We start from the raw sequence: 22,098 nt of genomic DNA on the forward strand, positions 1-22,098 counted from the left end.
ATTCTTTTAAATATTTAATATCATAAAGAAAGAAAGGAATCAATTATCAAGTTCACTACGACTATAGGATTTGCCCATTTCATCTATATGCGGCACATACTCCTGGGGATACGTGTGTAAATTATTTTTCGACCTCCATCTAACAAACAGGTAATCATATTCATTGTACCGCACAGGGACTAGAGGAAATTCAGTTCACCTATTTATTTGGTATTAGTTCGTCTTCTAAGCTGGATGAAACAAACATTGAGTCAATTGGTTCTTTTTTAAAGTAGAGCTTTATAATAAACATGTTCAGCCAGACTATCATCATTCAAAATGGTTTATAGGTAGTTTTCATATTATCATGAGATATATTATTGTCATATTTTTATTAGAGAACAGAATTATCCAGGTTGCCTTGGACAATCCGAACAAAATGAAATTATCTGGCGAACATCTCAGTATGAACGAGAATCGACATGTTTAACACATCCCGGGGGCATGTACCGCACCAAACTAATGAAACATTAGTTGTGTACAGCATGTATCCCTGAGGGCTTGTGTTGTGTTAAATATGCGAATAAGCAATTTTTTTGAAATACAAATCAATTGCTATTTGCATCGTTCAAATCCGTGAAATAAACAACTTAGTTATGGATTTCGCACTGGAATAACCCACTCATGTTTTTGGTGCCGCACTAATTTTAAGACTCAACACATGCCCCCGGGGATACGTGCCGCAGTGAACGTGTTTATGGTAATAGATAAGTTCGATGCATCCGCATGCAAAGATTAGGGCATTACCATATTCAATTCACACTGCTCTACACTATATTATTCATGCTGTTGAGGGCAGAAAGCTAACAGTTTATATTCATAAATAACCTGAAGTAAAATCGTCCAATAATTATTTAATAAATAATATAAAATGGCTGACACCTGCACTTGGTAATGAATGAAGAAAATACAAAAAAAAAAAAAAAAGAAGTACAATTTCAAGTGTGTAATATCATAGGATATTAATTATCTATCTGGTTAATGTATCAGCAAAAATCCCATCAACATAACCATTGTCAAACAGAAGACTTCCCTGTTATTACATAGGAATCATAATCGAAAGCAACCCAAGGAGACTGCATGTCATCGAGGGAGAGTAGCGATATACCGGTTTCCCCCTCGTTAGGGATCATCAGTACCACATAACTCAACCCAAGATGACGAACAAACGAAATAGCAGGCACCTTATACATATTATATAATTATTTAGATCAAAAATTATTGACAACAATGACAACTCGGTTCAATAATCATGGGAAGATCAGTAAAAGTAGAAATTTTTATGTCATTTCTTCTGGTGAAAATAAAAGTCAGCATCAAAAATATTCCTGCCCTTCAATCAGTTCTTTATTCTGTTTGATGCTATTATTTTAGAATTTTGGATTACCACATTACTTTTTGAACTGAAATAACTAGAGTTTCAAATCAGTGTAGTTTAGTGGATGGTGGGAGATTGGTTTATTGAAATTTTTCTGTTTAATAATTTTACAATGAACAGAGACAACAGGGTGTAGTTTAGAATGAAAATCATAGGAATGTATTTACTCTTACTGTACCAGTGTAGTTCAGTGCACCAAACACATCAACTAATGGATATTGAATATAGTTGATATTAACTATGGAATGTAGCTTAATAATTATAATTGAATTCTTACTTGTAGATAAGTAGTACAATAGTAAATCAATAATAACCATCATTTATAGTTACTTGCCAATCACCATAGAACGCTTTGAAATAGCAAATATATTAATATAACATAAAATGAATCTTCATAATTCAAAACTCCACGCTAGACGGATTATTCAAGAATTTAACCATGTATCACAAGAATGAATCAAATAATTTTTATCAACATAGCTGAATATTGATTATATATAAATAACAAGCTTCTAATCTTATTCTTACCAAACTGTGTCTCCACTTTTGAGTAAGGCAATATCTTCACAAGAAGGTAAAAGGTGGTCATTAATCAGTAGATGGAATTCTTTAATCCCAAATATATCAGAAATTCTATCTTCCAAATCTTTAATTTTCTTATAATTTTGATTTATAAGAATTATTGATCGCTGTCTATCATCAGCAAAAAATTCATGGAGATCCAGTAATATAATACATTCACTTTTAGCCATTCTCATCTAATAATTTTCAAATAAACATTGGAATTGTATATCATAAAACTTCACTGCTCCATTTCTATTTTCTATTCATTAGTTAGGTTATAACCACAGAGAGATTCATCGACACATATGCTTGATTGTTTGAAATTAAGTAAGCGCTACGCCACCTGGTGACAATCAGAGTAACTAGAAATGTTGACATGGTTTGCCTCAGGGGTAGTCAGTCCTTTTCATTCCTCTGAGGTTCTAGCATTTTGCTTTGTTTTTGTGTGATATTCTACAAATATTTATATATTTTTTGAATCATTTCAATAGTTCTAAGTCGTTTGAATCGCTATTGTTCAGTTCCTCAGTGTTCTTCCTGGGAAAAAAAAAGATCAAATATCAAGTTCCATGCTTTCCCTCAAACTGGTAATAAATATCGTGTTTGGATGGAAGGGAAACTGGGGAGTAAAGTGCTGATGAATCGACAAAAAGCTTGGCAACTGAAATTCAAAATCGATAAACCAGTGACAAGAAATATGAAAATATGTTCCCTGCATTTTATCGATGATGATTATTTTTATCGAGGTAAGCACTGATAGCACATGAAATTTTAGATTATATTTATGGGGATAATAATAATAATAATAATCGTTTACAGATTCCACTACCACAAAGGAAGAACCTGAATGTTCTAGTAGTAGATCTGAAAGATTGAATCAAAGAAATATCAACAAAGAAAAACTTATTGCTGAAGAATGCTCTTGTGAAGAAATCGAACCTGCTCTACAATCTACTTCCCAAGATGAAATCGAAGCTGCACAAGGTCTATTACAGCTTCTTCAGGGTCAGCCTGATTATAATGGGCCTAAAACTTTCATGGATTTCGAAGTGCAAGTGAATACTCCTAAAGTATCTTCTTTGTGTGACCTGATAACAACAGATAGTGCTCTGAACAGTTTTACTGGTCTCAATAATATGAAAGTATAAGATACAATAGTAGAAGCAGTACAATCTATTTACTGTGATCAAAGATCAGATCGTTTAACAATCAAGCAGTGTATTGTTTTAGTTTTAACAAAATTGAAATGTGATCGTTCATATGTGACATTATCTGTTTTATTTGGCATTTCACAAGAATTCTGCCAAAGATACATTGTCTTCAAATCTAAGGTACCTTTACACAATATTGCAAAAATTCCTCAGAAATATATGGATATGTACTCTGAAATTCTATATATTTTTTTCAGGGCACACTGATGATACTTCTCTATCACATTTTAATTATTTTAAAATAGTCGTATAATATGCCGAATATATTTTCAAAATAAATACATTTCATAAATGAAATATTTTCAATTCAATTCTCATTATTTTTTGATGATTCATTAGTCAAGCAATGATTTAATTCGATAAATAGGTATCGATATGAGTAGTTTTGAGTAACCTAGTTATATAAATTTATTTTTAGAAACATTTTATGTAAATTGAGTCATCTCTTAATAAATAAATAAAAATGGATGAGGGACTCACTGTGGTATTCCAAAAATATTCAATACATTAGCATTTGTAATATTTTGTTGGGACTGTATAATTGAAGGGTGGAATGATCAATTCGGATAAGTAAAAAAAAACCTTCCAACTAAAGTTTATTAGTCATGCAAATAACATGTAACATTTTTATTATGTGACCAGCATTTAAAACTTCTTCACCTTCATAAACACTTCTAGAAGTGTTTGTGCCTTTAAGATACCCCAAGTATTCTACTAAACTCAGTCTTGCCATTTGGACCTAAAAAAGGTACTATTAGAATCCTGTAGTATAATAATGTTGAATGAACCGTTCACGTATTATATGCACACGATTGTTATTCGTAATTTTTCGAAGTCTTCCATCCTTGCATAACTTTCAATATCACTACACTGAACTGAAACAAATGATGATACCGCCTTTACCTAAAATGAAAATATTATATACACAGTAACACACTTGTTCACTATAGAAGACTGAAAAGTTTTTATATTTATTGCAAAATCAAATTTTAATAACGCAAATACACACACAACTAATACAACAATACACTCCAATGTCAACATTTATAGTTCAACGTTTGCTCACCTTGGCGCTGCATTCTTAATCTCAGATGCCTATTGCAAGGTGCTTTTAACGAAAGTCAGGGTAAATGTTTACTATATAGAATTAATTTTAATAACGATCCGAAATTTTGCAGATTTACTTATTTTGGGTCTTAGATCACGAATCCGGTGACATAGATTCCTCAATCTTGCTAGTTTTTTTTTTTTTAATTGTAAAGTTGCCCTAATGAAGGTGAGGTTATCCCCATTAAAAGCTAGTTTTCTTGTATTTTATCCACTGATTCTCGTTAGAAATAATTAATTTCTCACACATTTCAAGCTTTTCCTGAACAAAAAATGCCTTTTTTTCGTCAAAAGCTACTATTTTATTCATTGTTTATATCTGGTGGCGGCCATTATATTCAATACGTCAAATGCGAAATAATCTTCAACGTTGCCAGTATGCCCAGATCTTCTTGATGGGATCGGTCTTTACTTGGAAATTCATATTAATAAATTGTTTGAGATTATGACGTATTATAAAACTGTATGGAAACTCATAATTTTCGCGCACCTATTTGAATAGAAAATTCGGCAAGTTTATTATAATTTATATATTACAACCTGATTTTAAGGTTTATTTATTGCGAAAATAAGTATTTTGGCCCATTTTTGTTAACTTGTTCCAACATTTTCCTACTATGATATGGTTGGAAAACCTATCCAGCAAAGACCACGAGGAGGTGTAGGCCACCTATGTCAGGAAAGGATAATGGAAATGAGGAGAACTTGGGTTTTGGAAAAAAATAGGAAAAATTTGGAACGAGCAAGAACAACATGAATAGAAGTAGAATATAGTAAAATAAAGTGAAATATAGTAAATTGCAGTGAAATATACGTTGATGAAGCTAATCTCTAGATGGAAATGTATAATCAAAATAAAACTAACTACTAGTACCCTCCCCTTCATGTTGAGTGTCTGTGGGGGGATATACTTCTGAAATGTATTTGAAGAAATCATGAAACCTATCGGTGAATTTAGGAAATTTCCGATGAAAATGATGATCGGCCAAGTAAAAAACAAAATTGTCCGAGCGCCTTCCAAATCTAGGAATATCATGCCTGATATCCCTCCAAAGCCTCTCAACATTCTAGGTATGAGCTCCAGTGTCAGGGTCCACAAAGTTTAACGAGTGGTTTACCTTCAGATGTTGGAAACCCTCATTTTCCAAACAATCATAGGATCTCCAACAATCGGATATAACAGTGGTTTCTGGAAGAATCCACTCCTTGATTAATTCCAACAAAGTATCCTGACTCCTATAGGCAACTGGAACCATGAATACTTTTTCGGATTCTCGCTCGATTCCCCCAAAAATCCACTGCCCCTCTATAATTCTACCTCGATTATATTTTCTCCTACCAAATTTCGCTTCATCTATTTCTACAATTTTGCCCGGTCCCCCTAAAGGTTCAGTATGATCGCGTACAATTATAAAACAAACTTCTCTGCAAAAACTAACCGAGTCTACAATTGTCCTTCTGCTCCATTCCATTTCGATTTCAAGTTGTTCTTGCTTGATACTAACCAGCCAAAATGCAACAAACTGGCATATTTCCTGGACAGATTTCTTACTTCCCGAGAAAAAAATGTTCGCTAATCACTTCACTCATGGTAGTAATAAAATACATCCATTTCGCAAATGAATCATCGGCTCGGCACTTGGCACCCGGTTTTGAAGAAAGATGATAGATAGTAAAAGAAACTGGGCTGTGTAATTGCATTCTCTTAGATGCACCAATTATTATTTCTTCAAAATGTTATGGTCTTAAATATTGTTCATTATTTTTTGAGAATTTTTTTAACTATATATCTTTGTAAAGTTGATCAAAATGAATATTTTTCGGGAACAAGATATATTAATTAGGGTTAATATCAGTTTAAGGGATTTCAGATCTTCTGTATATTTATTTGTTTGGAATAGATACAGGTGATGATCATTAGGTAGTTTTCGTTAAAATTAATAATTCAAGACCTCGTGAATTTAGTGTTCCGTACAAAGTACATTCATGATTTACTTCTACTTCTTCATTAATCATTTAAATATTCCAAAATCATCAATTTGAACGAGGAATATATATTAGATTTTGAAATTTTTTCGAAAGGTCCATAATCATCTCATGAACCAGATATCAATTTATTATATTCTGCCATCTCAGTAACTTATGATAATGGATAATCTCCTTTATGTTTATGATTGTGTCTCAAAAAAATCATTATCACAAATTCACGATCCGATTAAAAACATACCGACTAACAAATACCAAGCTGATATTAACTTAACATTCTTTACCAAGAAAAAAAAAAAAGAACGAAAGAACCAGGTCTACGGATCTTTGAATCATGCGCAAATCGTACATGATTCGATCTGAGCTAGTGAGCTGAAAAGAACCATTGGGTCAATTGAACGGGTCTTTTGAACCGGGTCCTCTCAGCCATGGATCTGGTTCGACCCGGTTCGTCGAAATTGAACGAACCACACATCCCTACTTCCATCCAAACACGATATTTATCATAGAGCAATTATATACATACTTGTTCTATGATATTTATTACCAGTTTGAGGGAAAGCATGGAACTTGATATTTGACCTTTTTTTTCCCAGGAAGAACACTGAGGAACTGAACAATAGCGATTCGAACGACTCATAACTATTGAAATGATTCAAAAAATATATAAATATTTGTAAAATATCACACAAAAACAAAGCAGAATGCTAGAACCTCAGAGGAATGACTACCTCTGAGGCAAACCATGTCAACATTTCTAGTTACTCTGATTGTCACCAGGTAGCGTAGCGCTCATCTTGATTCGCCTATAGTTCACTTTTAACATCCACGATCATAGACCTATAAGCTGCTTTCCAGTCAGGTGCGTGTCACCCCGGGGCTCGGCGCACTCGAGCTTCGAGCCCTTGCTCGAACGCGCAAAACGCGCCAAAACGAAACTGTCAAATTCAACGTAAACAAACCAGCATTCTACAGCTGTCTCGTACTTTATGCGAAGTAACGGTCTTCTTTCTCTCTCACACCTGTCAGGGCTCGAAGCCCTGCAAATGCGGGGTGTGCTTCAGGGGAAAGGGGAAGGTAACGCGAGGGCTCGACGCCCTGTTTACTGGAACACTACAAGGGCGCTTCGGAGCTGTACCGAGGAGCTCCTGACGTTGGCTGGAACTTAGAATATAAGCTGCTTTCCAGTCAGGTCAGCGTTGCCAACCGTACGGTAATTACCGTATATGTACGGTAAATTGATGCCAAATACGGTATACGGTCCGAATGGGCTACCATACGCCGAAATACGGAATTTCAATTGCGATTTTTCTAATGCATCTCAATGTATTCTGGAGAAATTGCAGTGCTTATGAATCATAGACTTAAGAGAAATCCTATAGATGGCGCCAGCGTCAGTTCTCCTTTATATATTTAATTCAATTTTATTTCTAATTTATATTCGATATTGTATTTCTTCCTCTGATGAGGTTTTCTAATGTAAATTACATAATTTGTATTTATTGTATAATTTTAGATGAGTTTTCTTGATTGTAAATTCATTAATTCTGTGCGTAATATTCTATGGTAAAAGTCTATGTTCTGGAAGCATGAGATTATTGTAACTCTCTTCTCTTCTCTCAAGTTAGTGTATAGTTAACAATGTCGTTAACTGTCTCGTGTTTAACACGTGCTGGTAAAGTCTTAAAGTGTTAAAAGGCTTTCGTTTTTAGAGCTATCTGTTTTAGCTCTTGTATAGTTAACAGTGTCGTTAACTGTTTCGTGTTAAACGTGTTTTCGTGAGTCTATGTTAACAGGCTCACGTTTTTAGTTCTAACTGTTGTTAGTTTTAAGTGTTCAAAATAAAACCATTTAACCAGCGCAGGAATTATTATTTTATTTATAATTTTATACAGTCCATTAAATCGTAAATCTTTACATATTCTATTCAAGACAAACCCTTAAAAATGTAATTCATTAACTAGTGCCATCTCGTAGCGAGACCCAGAACTAGAAAAATGCTCGGCAAGCTTATCTGTAACGTATATTTTGTAAAGTTATATTACCTTTTCCTCAATTATATTTTACCGAAAATATCAAAATTTTCAGTCAGATAAGGTAGTACTGCCGTATTTGCATAAAATGATGGAGGAAGCTTATAGAAATTTTCTATTATGCTACATGGAAAGACAATATGTAACAAAAACTGCAATATCTGAATCCGTCTAACAAAACTTGGTTTTTACCAAAGAAAAATGTTGATAAAGAAAAAAAAATAGACATCAACGAGGACATTGACATATTCTGGGGAAAACTCCAAAAATATACAAATGAAATGGGTGTATTTGAATTCCAGAATTTGTCACAGTTCGTACTGAATATATTATCCCTTCCGCACTCAAATGCTGAATGCGAAAGAGTCTTCAGTAAAATAAACTTGGTTAAAACAAAATCAAGAAATAAGTTAATAACTAATACAAACAATGGTTGTTTATTAACGTCTCAGTGTGTGAAAAAAGATGGTAACTGCGTAGATTTTACACCTACTCAGAATATGTATGCAAGAATGAACAAAATGGATATGTATTCTTCCAGTTCTAGTATCGAAGTTGATGAAGATGAATTTGTCATAGACGGTTGAAATATAAATTTTTTTTATAGAATAAATATACCTGATCATCACACATATATATATATATATATATATATTTTTTTTTTTTTTTTTTTTTTTTAATTTCACACTTCCGTGGAGTTCCTTGAAGCGTCTCGGGCCAAGAGATCTTCTATTGTCTTGGTGGCAAGATTTTGGGTTGGCAACGCTGAGTCAGGTGCGTGTCACCCTGGGGCTCGGCGCACTCGAGCTTCGAGCCCTTGCTATGAGTGGAACGCGCCAAAACGAAACTGTCAAATTAAACGTAAACAAACCAGCGTTCTAGGTTCTACAGCTGTCTCGTACTTTAAGCGAAGTAACGGTCTTCTTTCTCTCTCACACCTGTCAGGGCTCGAAGCCCCGCAAATGCGGGAGATGCTTCAGGGGAAAGGGGAAGGTAACGCGAGGGCTCGACGCCCTGTTTACTGGAACACTACAAGTGCGCTTCGGTACGCTTCAGAGCTGTACCGAGGAGCTCCTGACGTTGGCTGGAAAGCAACTATAGATAGATGTTCTAAGGGCTGGAAAGCACCTATTATAACATGGACTGGGCGTTAGAGAGAGACCATTGATATCGGTGTATTGTGACAAGGATGAAAGTTTAAAGGCATAACATTGGTTTTCTGAACTGATTGTATGTGTTTTCTTGTGGTGATTACTGATTTTTGAACAATTTACTGAGTGTTTGTTGGTGTACTGATGGTTATTTTAGTACTAACAAACAATTTTAAGTATCTCTGCTTCGAATGTAGCTTATAATTGTGTTGTTATATCCAAAAAAGGGTTGGACGTGACATTTCATAGGTAAGAAAACAAGAAGGGATTTATCGTTTATTTTATTGAATATTTTCACAGGTTTCAGAGAAATTGAATTAAATGGGTAATGGAAATATGGAGTAAAGACAAAAAACCTTCTGCTACAACAGTAATATGTAGTAATCACTTCAAAACAGAGGACTATTATGTCAATCCCCATATGGAACCCATAGACCTAATATCCATATTATTGGATATTAGGTCTATGATGGAACCAAAGTTTTGAAGGAAAGAGCCATACAATTATGATATTGAGAACATGTGTTTCTAAAATAATAATGAATACTATACAGCAAATTCCTGCCATTCATAAATATGGAGTTATGAATTTTGACCATGTTTTTCCAGTTTCGAAGCCCTGATTCGAATCTCTTCGTTGGATGTTAATCATAATTTTTTTATATTGATATTTATTATATGTTTTTTTCCATATGTGCTTGCATATTTGTTGATAAAAGGTAATATAATAAACCCATGTATAAAATTTGCAGTACTTTTTTAAATTGTTACAGTAGAGGAAGATGTATACTTTTGGAACGTAAGGCTGAATTTGTCCTTTGATAGGAAAAATATGGCACTCTCATCCCCAATAACACTCACTATTTTATTTCCTCAGTCTATTTCTGGAAATATTTCGGCTATTTTTTCAGAAGATAAAATATAAAAATTTCATAAATTTTCTGTTGTGTTTTTACTTCTCACAAATTTTGAATTTCCTAAAGCTCAGTTACACTTGTAGCTACATTATATCGAATATAAATTTAATCATCTATAATATTATTGATATACTGAACTATCTAAAAACTCTGGAATAGAAATAAAAAAATATTTTCTTTCAGGTAGCACTCAATAAAATTCATCTTTTTCTGAAAAAAATGTTAGATACCATGAAAATCTGTACCATACAATTCTTAAATGTGATTCATTTAACTATTTCAATACTATTCTCCTTCGAATAACTCAATATTTTCTTGTAAAAAAAAATTAAAAACGCGTTATTCCCATAGCCATATCAAGCTATTTCATTACTATTTCCATCCGAATAACTCAATATTTCTCATAAAAAAATTAAAAACGCTTTATTCCCATAGCCATTTAGCTATTTCAATAATCAGCTAATGCGAAAAACTCAATATTTCTCCAAAAAAAAATTAAAAACCCGCTATTCCCTTAGTAAATTCGCATTTTCTGCCTTTCTACTTCCATCCTTCACAACACCTCTCTCTCTTCGATAGTCCGCAGAGCGAAGCGAGTAGAAGCCACGTGAAGGCCAGTCCATGTTATTAGAGAGTTATTGCAACGCACTAATAAGCGATCTTTTATTACAGGATCTCTTATTTTGACATGTACTCATGCGCATTGAGTCAGATATTAAGGATTGTTTAAATTTAAATACAGGCCTCCCTTACTTTATCTAAATACAGGCGACCAACTTTTATTTAAGGATCTTTTATTTTGACAGATATCTGTTTATGCCGAATATTTACCGTCGTTATTCAGCAAGAACTAACCTATAAATATTTGTAGCTGTTTAGGTAAACAAAGTAATGAAGTGAACTTTTTGAGAAATTTGCATTTTATTTCTTGATTTTGGGCATCTGTGAAAATTTCATTCGAGAAAAAAAATGTGCTCTCAATAACGAATTTTTCAAGAACTTATACGATTCTCAACGAAACATATTTAATTTGAACCTACATACTAAAAGAATTAAAAATAATACTAATAAATCCTGAATTTTATTAGAAATAAGAATTTTCCTATATGTGTAATGTAGTATTGTTAAAGCATAGTATAAGGAATTCCTTATACTATGGTTAAAGAATGCTACTGCATACTGAATATTATTTTTTTTATATTGAATATAAATAATTCATTCTGTAATATGGACACACCAATGAGATTGTTTTGAAAGAAAAATAATAAACTTGTTACCTAAGTACTTTTTTATATATTGAATCAACATAGCATAAAAAAAGCAAATCACAATGCAAAACCAAATTAATTATCAGTAATGTTATTATAAAATTATACGTTACGTACACTTTTTTCAAAATTATTGTAGGAAAAAGTACAAACAAAATAATCTTCCAATACTGGTGGTTTCACATAAAAAGAAATACTTGATTGACTTCCATTCAAACTTGATGATACTTCGTCAACAAATTTCTCTAATAGTTCCATCGATAAAACCCCAGTAGTTTGGTACAGCTCCTCCCATATTACGAATTGGTAGACTAAAAACGAATTAAGGTAATATAATATATAATAATTTAAGTTTAATTCAGCTAATAGCTTACCTGTACATATAGCTGATAACTATTTCTATAAAGCCACTTATGTGCATTCAAATTATCTTAGAAGTGTCCATGATTTTCCACAATGAAGATTGCAGTTATAAAAATAAACTTCGATAATGATTGCGATACTTGTAGTAAAAATTTTCCAAGTCAACTAGTCGATTTGTTTGAATTGGTTTTGATATATTTTCTACACCAACTGTATCTATTATGAAAAATCAATTCCTCAATAATGGTCCCAGCTAAAATTGCTAACGATATTTGTTCTTTTATTTTCGATTTTGATCTTTTACCAAATGAATTATTTTATTTATCAGAATACAAAATAAAGGTGACAAAATATAAATATGTCAAATTTAAAGATCTGTCACTTTACTGACTCGTTAAAAGCACCTTGCAATAGTTCACTTTTAACGTCCACGATAGAGGATCCTTTATTACAGGATCCTTTAATAAAAGATCGCTTATTTGTGCGTTGCTCTCTATTATCAAAGACTAACACAGATAACAGAGTAGTCCTTGCAAGATTAGTGAAATTGACCATATTCACCGTCGCCATATTGTTTTGCGACAATACCAACTACCCAGTGTTCCCAACGGAGAAATTTTGAGTTTACTAGAAAAATACCGCTAATATCAAAAATACTATCAGCCATAGAGACTATTCTCCCACTGACTATTTCCAAAAATGAAGCGAAGCCTTCATTTATACACTCGGCCACAATTAATTTGTTCAGAAAACCACCTTTCACTAATGTTTTTATTTCCAAAAGGTGAAATTTTTGCAAAATATTGTCCCAAACAAGCCTATCTGACGTAGCAGCCAGAAAAGGTACACATAAACTTCACTTAGAAACTTTATATTGTGGAATTTTTCTAGTAAACTCAATATTTCTTCGTTGGGAACACTGGGTAGTTGGTATTGTCGCATAACAATATGGCGACGGTGAATATGGTCAATTCACTCTGCCGTTTTTAGGCACGGCGTTTCGTTGACCTTGAGTTTCACTATGAACTACTGTAGTAAAAAATGACAAAGATAACCGAACTTCCCACTCTTTCTAAAAGGTTCAAAACGCATGTGATTTGTCAGATTAACCCATTCAAATTTTTGAATTCATCGGACTGCTTATATTCAACTCCTATTCTCTTTGAATATTGAATACCAAGCAAAATTCATCAAAGTATTCAAAATACCTGTTTTTTTAAAAACATTAAATATATTTCTTTGAATTAAAACAACAAAGGAACTAAATAAATATTTTATTATTTATAATATATTTGGAATTAGTAAATATGGAAGCCGGTCAAGGTAAAAAAAAGTACGAAGTGTTCTGTTAAAAATTGTAATAGTGCAAGATATCAAGGGATTTCTACGAATTCCATAAGATTCTTCAGATTTCCTAATCCAGTTTATAAGGACCGAGTGATGCAATGGAAATTGGCTTGTAGTGATGATATAATAATGAACAAAGATGCAATGCTGTTATTTATTTATTTATTTATATACGGACAAGCCAAATAACAGAATATGCAGTATCCACTTTGATGCCAACCTAATGACAAATCACCGTTTATCGAAAAATGCAATTCCAACATTGAATCTGTTCCGAAAACCAAGAGGAATAGATGTTCAAACCCAAACAGAAGATAAAATGGGAACCGAAGGAAAACGAGTTGTACATATAGAAACTCAAACAACCAAAGAATTATCTCACCAAACACCAAGAAAAAGAAAGTTGAGGCATCTAATTGAGGTAATATATAGTTAAATTTGGAGAATATATAGTCAATAAAAAAAACCTTATTTTTCAGTCAAAGGAAAATGAAATTAAAAGAATGAAATTAAAGACATTCAACCTCGAACAGTCTATTCAGGAAATAGATCCCTGTAAGACACAACTATCTAAAGACAAATTCAAAAAGGCTTGTGATATTCATCTGCCAAATAGTTTTGGAAATATAGCCAAAATAATCAGTGATCTCAATGATAAAAATCTAAAAGGAAGAAGATATACCAAGGAATTTAAACAGCATGCCCTTTCATTATATTATTCCGGGCCTAAAATTTATGAAAGAATGGTTGCCATATATAATTTTCCATCAGTATCTACATTGAGAAGAATGACAGAGAATATTCAGAAAGGGAATGGTTTAAATGATTTCATATTCAGAAGTCTCAAATGGCGACTAGAAGGTAAAAGCAAAGAAGACAGGATGTGTGCTTTGTCAATGGATGAAGTATCGATCAAAGCAAATTTGCAATATGATACAAAAAATGATAAAATTGTGGGTTTCCACGATATTGGTTAGCATTAAGAGCTGAATTTTTTCATTTGCTGAATACTTGATATATATAGAAAAAGTTTCTACAAAACCTTTTTATTTCAGGCAAAGAGAAAAAATATATCCCAGCAAAAATGCCTTAGTATTGATGGCAAGAGGAATAAACGATAATTGGAAGCAGCCATTAGGATATTATTTTTTAAATACATCCTGTAGTCCAACAGACCTGAGTGGAATTATTGGAGATTGCATAGACAAAATGGTTGAAATAGGACTTGATGCAAGAGTCCTAGTGTCTGATTTGGGCTCTAACTTTGTTGCATTTTCAAAAAATTTAGGTGTAACTGATAAATGTACTAAATTTGATATGAATGAATTGTATCAAATAAAAAAAAGCAAATAAGCAGGATTCATTCATTATAGTGTTGTATTTCTTAGCATATTTAATGATTTTTTTTTGACAAATATTTCTTTCGAAAACATACATAACACATTCAGGCTCATCGAATTTTTCAATCAATATCTAAATGCACAGAAGATCAACAACTAGATACTAAACAAAACAACATATATTAAAAATCAATTTCTATTCGATACTGATTCAAATTGGTATAGATTTTGATTGTGCCTGCTACTAGCTCTGATGAGGAACACTGCACAATTGATAATTAATTTGAAATGTTGCAATCAAATCAATGATAGAGATTGCAATATATCTAATGAAAACTAATATGGATTCCTCATAATTTTCAGAAATGAAAAGCACATACTTAACATTTCATTTTAGACACTTTCAAAAAACAAGAGTATTTCTGAGAGCTTTAAAAAGGTACACCTCAAGAATTAAAAATTACACCAAACTTCTAACAATACACTAAAATAACTGAGTGTGAAAGTATGTATCAAAAATGAAATTCCTTGGAATACTAGCATGATTACTAAAAAAAAACGTCTATTGGTTGCTTCTTACTTAGAATCATATTAATATTGTAAGGGTTGCTTGGTATCTCTGAGATTCAAAAAATCTTTTTCGTCTTACTGATGAATGACTGTTTACGGCAGACTATGATTGCAAGGAGAGCTCGAGCAGCGATCCTACATTGAGAGAAATATTTGAATGTAGAAATATTTGCGATTAATATTTTAAATCAAGCAAGAACAAAATAAAATTTATTTTCTTAGAACCGTCATTTTCAATAACATAACCTAAGCGAACGCAAAATCCACGATTCAAATTGAACTATTGCAAGGAGAGCTCGAGCAGCGATCCTACATTGAGAGAAATATTTGAATGTAGAAATATTTGCGATTAATATTTTAAATCAAGCAAGAACAAAATGAAATTTATTTTCTTAGAACCGTCATTTTCAATAACAAAACCTAAGCGAACGCAAAATCCACGATTCAAATTGACCATATTCACCGTCGCCATATTGTTTTGCGACAATCATAGACAAATAAAGAGAAGACTGACAACTGCGTAGAGTCGTTTGAAATGTTGATGCTAGCGACCCGAGGGACAGGGTTAGGAACTAATGTATCGCTATTTCACACAAAAACATATTTCATCCTTACCTACTGTATCTACTGATGAAATGTTTTCGGCGTAAATTCCAACCTCTCTTTTGTGATTTAGTTCTCTCCTGATGCAGGTTCAAGTTTGTTAATAATAATAACAATCTTTATTTCAGAAGGTTCTCATTTACAAAAAAAGAACAAATGAAACAATGTCAAAAACTTTACATAAAAAAATCCTAAATTTTAGAGGGTTCCAGTTGAATTAAATGTTCATGTAGGTATGTATTTTTTGAAATTTTCCTCCGTTTGAATATTTGATGGCAACGCATTGAAGAATCTTAGGCATATATCTTCTAGTTTTTTCGTATAAGTATGATAATTATAAATATAAAGCACCTTTTGTCATAACTGATCAGCATTTTATCATATCATTATTCATGTTGCATCCAAAATTGTCAGGGGTTCAACCACGAACAAGCACTGTTTTAGACCTCCAACTAGAATTTTTGAATGGGATAAAGCAATTGAAGCTGTTCTATCCAGCAAATATTAATATGAGTATGGGTAAAATATGTGGGGACCATATCAGTGAGGACAATTTTTTCAATACACCTAAAACAAGACTTTTACTTTTATCCCTGCCAGATTTTCCAAATTATGCACTGCTTTAAGATCAGAATAATTCAATTAATTGTGTGCCGAGTACTAGTTTAACAGATTCAAGTTCAGATAGGATCAGAAATTACCAACCGAATACTGATACTGTTTCCCTTTTTGTGAAGAAAAGACCAGGCATTTTAAATCAAATTAATATCAAGAAAAAGAGTCATTTAACAAAGAGAATTTTTTTTTATATTAGTACCTAAATGTCGAAGGAAGCAGTTGTGTCGATTTAAGAAAAGGGAGCTATATTTTCACTTTTTTCACTTTCTATTGCTATCACCTTATATACTTTCAATAAAAGTCTCTTCAGGATCACCATCAATTTTTCACTTTGTTCCAGGTTTCAAAAGGCTTACGTTGGAGTTCTGCCAAAGAATTGAAGATTCCAATTCTAAATCAATCCTTCGATTTCCTGGATATTTGTCAGTAATCACAAAAATAATAATTTCATCTTCAAATGAAATGTTTCCTTCTTTAATATTTAAGTGGTACAATACGATATACAGTAGAATCCGTTTATTATGACGCCGGCTATAGTGACCAACCGCTTAATATGACGCAATTGCAGTGTTAAGTTTAGTTTTCATATAAAACTCCTTGTAACATTGTTCGGATATAATGACTTCGCCTATAATGACATGTCGGTTTTTATGACCTAATTCGAAGAATTTTTTTCGGTTATAGTGACGGCTCGATCGTTTTCGCTAACCAATCCATCCCTTTCCATAGGACGTTGAATACGTGATATAGGTACGCGTACCGACATGTTCGTTTTTAATTTTCAGTCTAGTCGATACCGTTGAGAGGTAGCGTTGATAGTGCCGAAATGACATCGCAACGTCGTAAAGCATTCAGTATTGAGGAGAAAGGTGCAATTTTAGCCAGACTAGAAAATGGAGAATCCAATTCAGCTCTCGCAAAAGAATTTGGTGTCGGTCATTCGACAATTTCAATGATTTTGAAAAACAAGGACCGAATCAAGGAATCATTCAATTCAAATGTTCTAAAACCAAAAAAGCTTCGGAAATCACAACATGATAACATTGATCAAGCGTTATTGCAATGGTTCAAAATCACAAGAAATAAAGGAATACCTATCAGCGGCCCTATGCTACAAGAAAAGGCCAATGTTTTCGCCTCTGGTTTTGGCAACCCAAACTTTAATTGCTCTGCTAGCTGGATAAGTCGATTCAAAGTAAGACATAACATTGTGTCGGGCAAAATTGTCGGTGAATCCTCGTCCGTTGATCAGAGTTCCACATATAATTGGCTGACGACTGTATGGCCAAATCTGCGAAGACAGTTCTCTAATGAAGAGATTTTTAATGCAGATGAAACAGGCTTTTTCTATAAATTATTGCCAGACAGAACTTTAAAATTTAAAGGAGAAAATTGTTGTGGAGGAAAGTTATCCAAAGAGAGATTAACCGTCATGGTAGCAGCAAATCTCAGCGGCACAGTGAAAAAAAAATTATTTGTTATTGGCCGATCTCAAAAACCAAGATGTTTCAGTAGTGTTAAGTCGCTTCCAGTTGATTATGCAAACAACCGTAAAGCGTGGATGACGTCTGAACTTTTCGAGAGATGGCTTCGAGATTGGGATCGCAACCTAGTGAAGAAGAAGAAAAAGATTCTATTGCTGGTTGATAATTGCCCGGCGCATCCTAATGTTACAGATTTGAAATCTATAACACTTGCTTTCCTACCACCCAACACAACATCAGTCTTGCAGCCAATGGATCAAGGAATAATAAGGTCTCTTAAATGCAATTTCAGAAAAAATCTTGTGCTTAAAATGATTAATGGCCTTGATTGTAATCAAAACAGTCCTATGAAAATAACAATTCTTGATGCAATTGTTATGATTAATGATGCCTGGAATAAGATCTCACAAAGTACGATTTACAACTGTTTCAAACATGCAGGACTCATTGAAACCTATGACGATTTACCAGTCCGAGAAATAGAAGAAAACGAATTTGATGATGAAGATGATTTACCCTTATCTTTGTAGGTACGAAATCTAAATTCAGATTTGTTACCAGCACCGGAAGTATGGAAGGATTATGTTGACATTGACAGCAGCCTTATGACATACGAAGAACCCACAGATGAAAATATTGTCAAAAATATAACAGAAAATGAGCAGTATGAAAGTGATGGAGAAGAAGAAATCGAAGAAGATCGAACGCCTACAGCAGAAGAAACTCTGAAAGCTGCAGACTTACTATCGAAATTTGTTCACAGTCAGATGGAAAGTGATAATTTGAACTGGGCCATGTCTACCTTGCATAATGGTATTAGGAGCTTCTATTATAATTGCAAGAAAAAACAGATGCAAACTAAAATTACAGATTTCTTTAGTAAAAAATAAAAAAAAATTACATATTGTACATATTTAGTATTTTTGTAATAGACGATGTTTTTTTATTATTTTTTTTTATTAAAAGAATCGTACAATTAAGGGCCTTTTTTTCAAACCCCCTAGAAAAAATACCATCTATTTTTCCGAAATTCTTCTTTATATGACGTCCGGTTAATATGACGTCTTTTTAATTTCCCTTCAATGTCATTATAAACGGATTTTACTGTATATAATTTGATTCAATTATTTCATTAATTTCTGTTCACAAATATCAATTTGTATAATTATGTGCAATAAAAAGTATGTCAAAATTCGTTAAGTATTATTACTTAAGTAAAAATTAAGTTGGATGCAAAACCTCACCGAAATATTGAAAAAACTGTAATTGATATTACAGTTTTTTCACAATTTTCGGTGCAGGTTTTCATTCAAATTGTGAGTTGTTTCGAATTATGAAATAATAAGGCGCCAAATGCGGAGAATCAACATCATTAGTTCCAATCCCTGCCCATAAGGTCGCCACAATCACGCTTATTTATTTTACCGCTGAGTCGTCACTCTTTTCCTCCTTTCTCTATGGCGACAATACCAACTACCCAGTGTTCCCAATGGAGAAATTTTGAGTTTACTAGAAAAATACCGCTAATATCAAAAATACTATCAGCCATAGAGACTATTCTTCCACTGACTATTTCCAAAAATGAAGCGAAGCCTTCATTTATACACTTGGCCACAATTAATTTGTTCAGAAAACCACCTTTCACTAATGTTTTTATTTCCAAAAGGTGAAATTTTTGCCAAATATTGTCCCAAACAAGCCTATCTGACGTAGCAGCCAGAAAAGGTACACATAAACTTCACTTAGAAACTTTATATTGTGGAATTTTTCTAGTAAACTCAATATTTCTTCGTTGGGAACACTGGGTAGTTGGTATTGTCGCATAACAATATGGCGACGGTGAATATGGTCAATTGAACTATCGCTGCGATTAGTCGAAAGAATCAATCTAGCTCTCTGATTGGTCACCCCGAACTCATTCATAAATACGAGTAGAGCGAATTCGAAGTCAACGAAACGCCGGTGACGATTTCCTTCGTAAATGCATAGAGTGAAACATCTGTAGTAATCTGTGTTATTATCACAGACAGTAATCTGTGTTATTATCACAGACTAATCACAGACAGTAATCTGTGTTATTATCATAGACCTAATATCAAAGATATAAGGTCTATGGTTATATCGTTATAGGTCTATGTCCACGATAGAGGATCCTTTAATAAAAGATCGCTTATTTGTGCTCTATTAGGTCTATGACACATACACATATAAAATACTATTTTATGTTCTAAGAATATATATTGCCTAATTCTATGACTTATAAAAACATAACCCATATATTTGATCAATTTTATATTGAATGAAATAATAATTAAATATAAGGGAAATAGTACAGCTGAATTGATCTTCATCAATTCACAAGAAAGAAATTTCAATTATTTGATCATGTCCAAGAAGTAAGTTCGTACTTTCACTATTTGCATTATTTGAGGATTTTCATAATGTTTCAGATATGGTTTGATAACTTCAGGTCAGAATAAGATGGTTGTTCAACCACCAGGAAAAAGGGCTGCCATTTTTGATGAGGATTCGGATTCTGACGAATCTGATTCATCAAAACCGATTTTCCAAAAACCAATACTACAAAAAAAAATTGAAATTGAGCGTGAAAAAGCATTGGAAGAAGATCCCACTGTTTATCAATATGATGAGATATATGATGATATGGCGAAACAAAAAAATGAGTGTAAATTATCAAAAAAATGGGTTGACAAAAAACCAAAATACATTAGTAATTTAATTAAAGCTGCTGAAAGAAGAAAACGAGAAAATGAGCGAAGATTAGAACGTCAAGTACAGAAGGAGAGAGAAGCTGAAGGTAGGATATCATTAATGTTTCTGAGTTTTATAATAAGATTTTCATTATAGGAGATGAATTCAAAGATAAGGAATCATTTGTGACACCATCTTATTTAAAAAAATTGGAAGAAATGAAAGTGCTTGAAGAACAAGAAAAAAGAGAAGAATACTTAGAGACTATTGGAGATGTGAAAAAACAAGGAAATTTGGATGGATTTTATAGACATGTTTATGATCAAAAAGTCAACTTTGATGGAACTGAATTTGAAAAGAATGAAGACGGAGAAAATAGCGTGGAAAGAAATGTAAGCTCAAAAGATGAAGAATCTCTACATAATGAGGTAACTAGAAAAAAATCTGCTAAAAGGCATTACAGAAAAAGAGAAAAATCAGACAGTGAAGATGATAATCAACATAAGAAAAAAGAACATCTACCGTCAAATTTAGATGCAGATTCTGATTTTAGTATTGATTCATCAGATAGTGAAAAAGAAAAATTGGAAGAAGTAGAGTATAAAGAAACAATGATCAAAGATGAAGAAGCTCTAGAAAAAAAAGAATCTAGTAAAACTGAAGAAGAGATAAATTTAGTAAAACCCAAAGAACTGAAGATTAAAGAAATACAAGAGATTATTGAAAAACCAGTTCAGAAAAAGGCTAAGATTGATGTAACACAAAAAAGAACTGTTGGGGAAGCTTATGAAGCTGCTAGGCGGAGGTATCAAGAAAGAAGTGCTGTAAGGAACTCTGCTTGAAATAAAATTGTTTATTCTATATATATATATATCTTTTATATATATATATATATATATAATAACTATTGCTGTAAGAGCCAAAATAAATATACTGAATGAAATTTAAGGGTCTTTAGGCTCGGGTTTTGGGAGTAAATGATTGACTACTCTTTATTCTATGCCAAGCTTTCGCATTAATTTAATGCTTTTTCAGGGCTTCTGCAAAAGATCAATAATATTGACCTTATTGATCTTTTGCAGAAGCCCTGAAGAAGCATTAAATTAATGCGAAAGCTTGGCATAGAATAAAGAGTAGTCAATCATTTACTCCCAAAACCCGAGCCTAAAGACCCTTAAATTTCATTCAGTATATATGTATATATATATATATATACAGGGTGGCCATTTGAAAACGAAACAGACGAGATTACAGACGAAATAAAGTTTTTCGATAGAAATGCTCGGACAGGTCGATTTCTGTTTCGAGGGGGAAAACTTAAGATGTAGGTTACGGACGCATAGCGCTTCAACCCTTGCTACTACAACCCTCATTTCTATCGAAAAACTTTATTTCGTCTGTAATCTC

The 22,098-nt window shown here is 32.8% G+C and overlaps 4 protein-coding genes and 1 long non-coding RNA gene across 6 annotated transcripts in view; 3 read left to right on the top strand and 2 right to left on the bottom strand.

Annotated features, from left to right (window-relative positions):
• Positions 1 to 2,259, bottom strand: part of LOC123674776 (coilin) — a 44,125-nt gene extending 41,866 nt beyond the window's left edge. The window contains exon 1 of one of the 2 annotated variants that reach the window (XM_045609852.1): positions 1,946 to 2,259. In XM_045609852.1, coding sequence (XP_045465808.1) covers positions 1,946 to 2,175 — 230 coding nt within the window. In that variant the 5' untranslated portion in view covers positions 2,176 to 2,259. The remainder of the gene's footprint in view (positions 1 to 1,945) is intronic. The other variant, XM_045609851.1, reaches the window with a different exon arrangement.
• Positions 2,260 to 11,803: 9,544 nt separating this feature from the next.
• On the bottom strand, positions 11,804 to 12,090 carry LOC123676446. The gene is made up of 2 exons (XR_006746944.1): positions 12,029 to 12,090; positions 11,804 to 11,965 (listed from the first exon to the last, which is right to left on the bottom strand). It is a non-coding gene; the product is annotated as an uncharacterized LOC123676446 (long non-coding RNA).
• Positions 12,091 to 12,990: 900 nt separating this feature from the next.
• Positions 12,991 to 14,887, top strand: LOC123676447. Its single transcript, XM_045612328.1, has 3 exons — positions 12,991 to 13,785; positions 13,844 to 14,336; positions 14,420 to 14,887. Exons 1-3 carry the CDS (start codon positions 13,504 to 13,506, stop codon positions 14,455 to 14,457), a joined length of 813 nt encoding a protein of 270 aa, XP_045468284.1. The 5' UTR covers positions 12,991 to 13,503; the 3' UTR covers positions 14,458 to 14,887.
• A 2,103-nt stretch (positions 14,888 to 16,990) lies between these two features.
• On the top strand, positions 16,991 to 18,975 carry LOC123674936 (tigger transposable element-derived protein 4-like). Its single transcript, XM_045610112.1, has one exon. It carries the CDS (start codon positions 17,322 to 17,324, stop codon positions 18,507 to 18,509), a length of 1,188 nt encoding a protein of 395 aa, XP_045466068.1. The 5' UTR covers positions 16,991 to 17,321; the 3' UTR covers positions 18,510 to 18,975.
• A 1,238-nt stretch (positions 18,976 to 20,213) lies between these two features.
• Positions 20,214 to 21,743, top strand: LOC123674937 (nuclear speckle splicing regulatory protein 1). The gene is made up of 3 exons (XM_045610113.1): positions 20,214 to 20,375; positions 20,430 to 20,797; positions 20,848 to 21,743. The coding sequence occupies exons 1-3, from the start codon at positions 20,365 to 20,367 to the stop codon at positions 21,531 to 21,533; spliced, it is 1,065 nt and encodes a 354-aa protein (XP_045466069.1). The 5' UTR covers positions 20,214 to 20,364; the 3' UTR covers positions 21,534 to 21,743.
• The last annotated feature ends 355 nt before the right edge of the window (positions 21,744 to 22,098 follow it).

This window comes from Harmonia axyridis, chromosome 3, assembly GCF_914767665.1.
Source record: "Harmonia axyridis chromosome 3, icHarAxyr1.1, whole genome shotgun sequence".
NCBI lineage: Eukaryota > Metazoa > Arthropoda > Insecta > Coleoptera > Coccinellidae > Harmonia > Harmonia axyridis.

Bases quoted from the DNA above. Each gene is read 5' to 3' on its own strand.
- LOC123676447 (XM_045612328.1), top strand. From the start codon at position 13,504: ATGCAATGCTGTTATTTATTTATTTATTTATATACGGACAAGCCAAAT. The intron at 13,786-13,843 runs GTAATATATAGT...CTTATTTTTCAG, and splicing joins AGTTGAGGCATCTAATTGAG to TCAAAGGAAAATGAAATTAA. The intron at 14,337-14,419 runs GTTAGCATTAAG...TTTTTATTTCAG, and splicing joins TGTGGGTTTCCACGATATTG to GCAAAGAGAAAAAATATATC.
- LOC123674936 (XM_045610112.1), top strand. From the start codon at position 17,322: ATGACATCGCAACGTCGTAAAGCATTCAGTATTGAGGAGAAAGGTGCA.
- LOC123674937 (XM_045610113.1), top strand. The intron at 20,798-20,847 runs GTAGGATATCAT...TTTTCATTATAG, and splicing joins GAAGGAGAGAGAAGCTGAAG to GAGATGAATTCAAAGATAAG.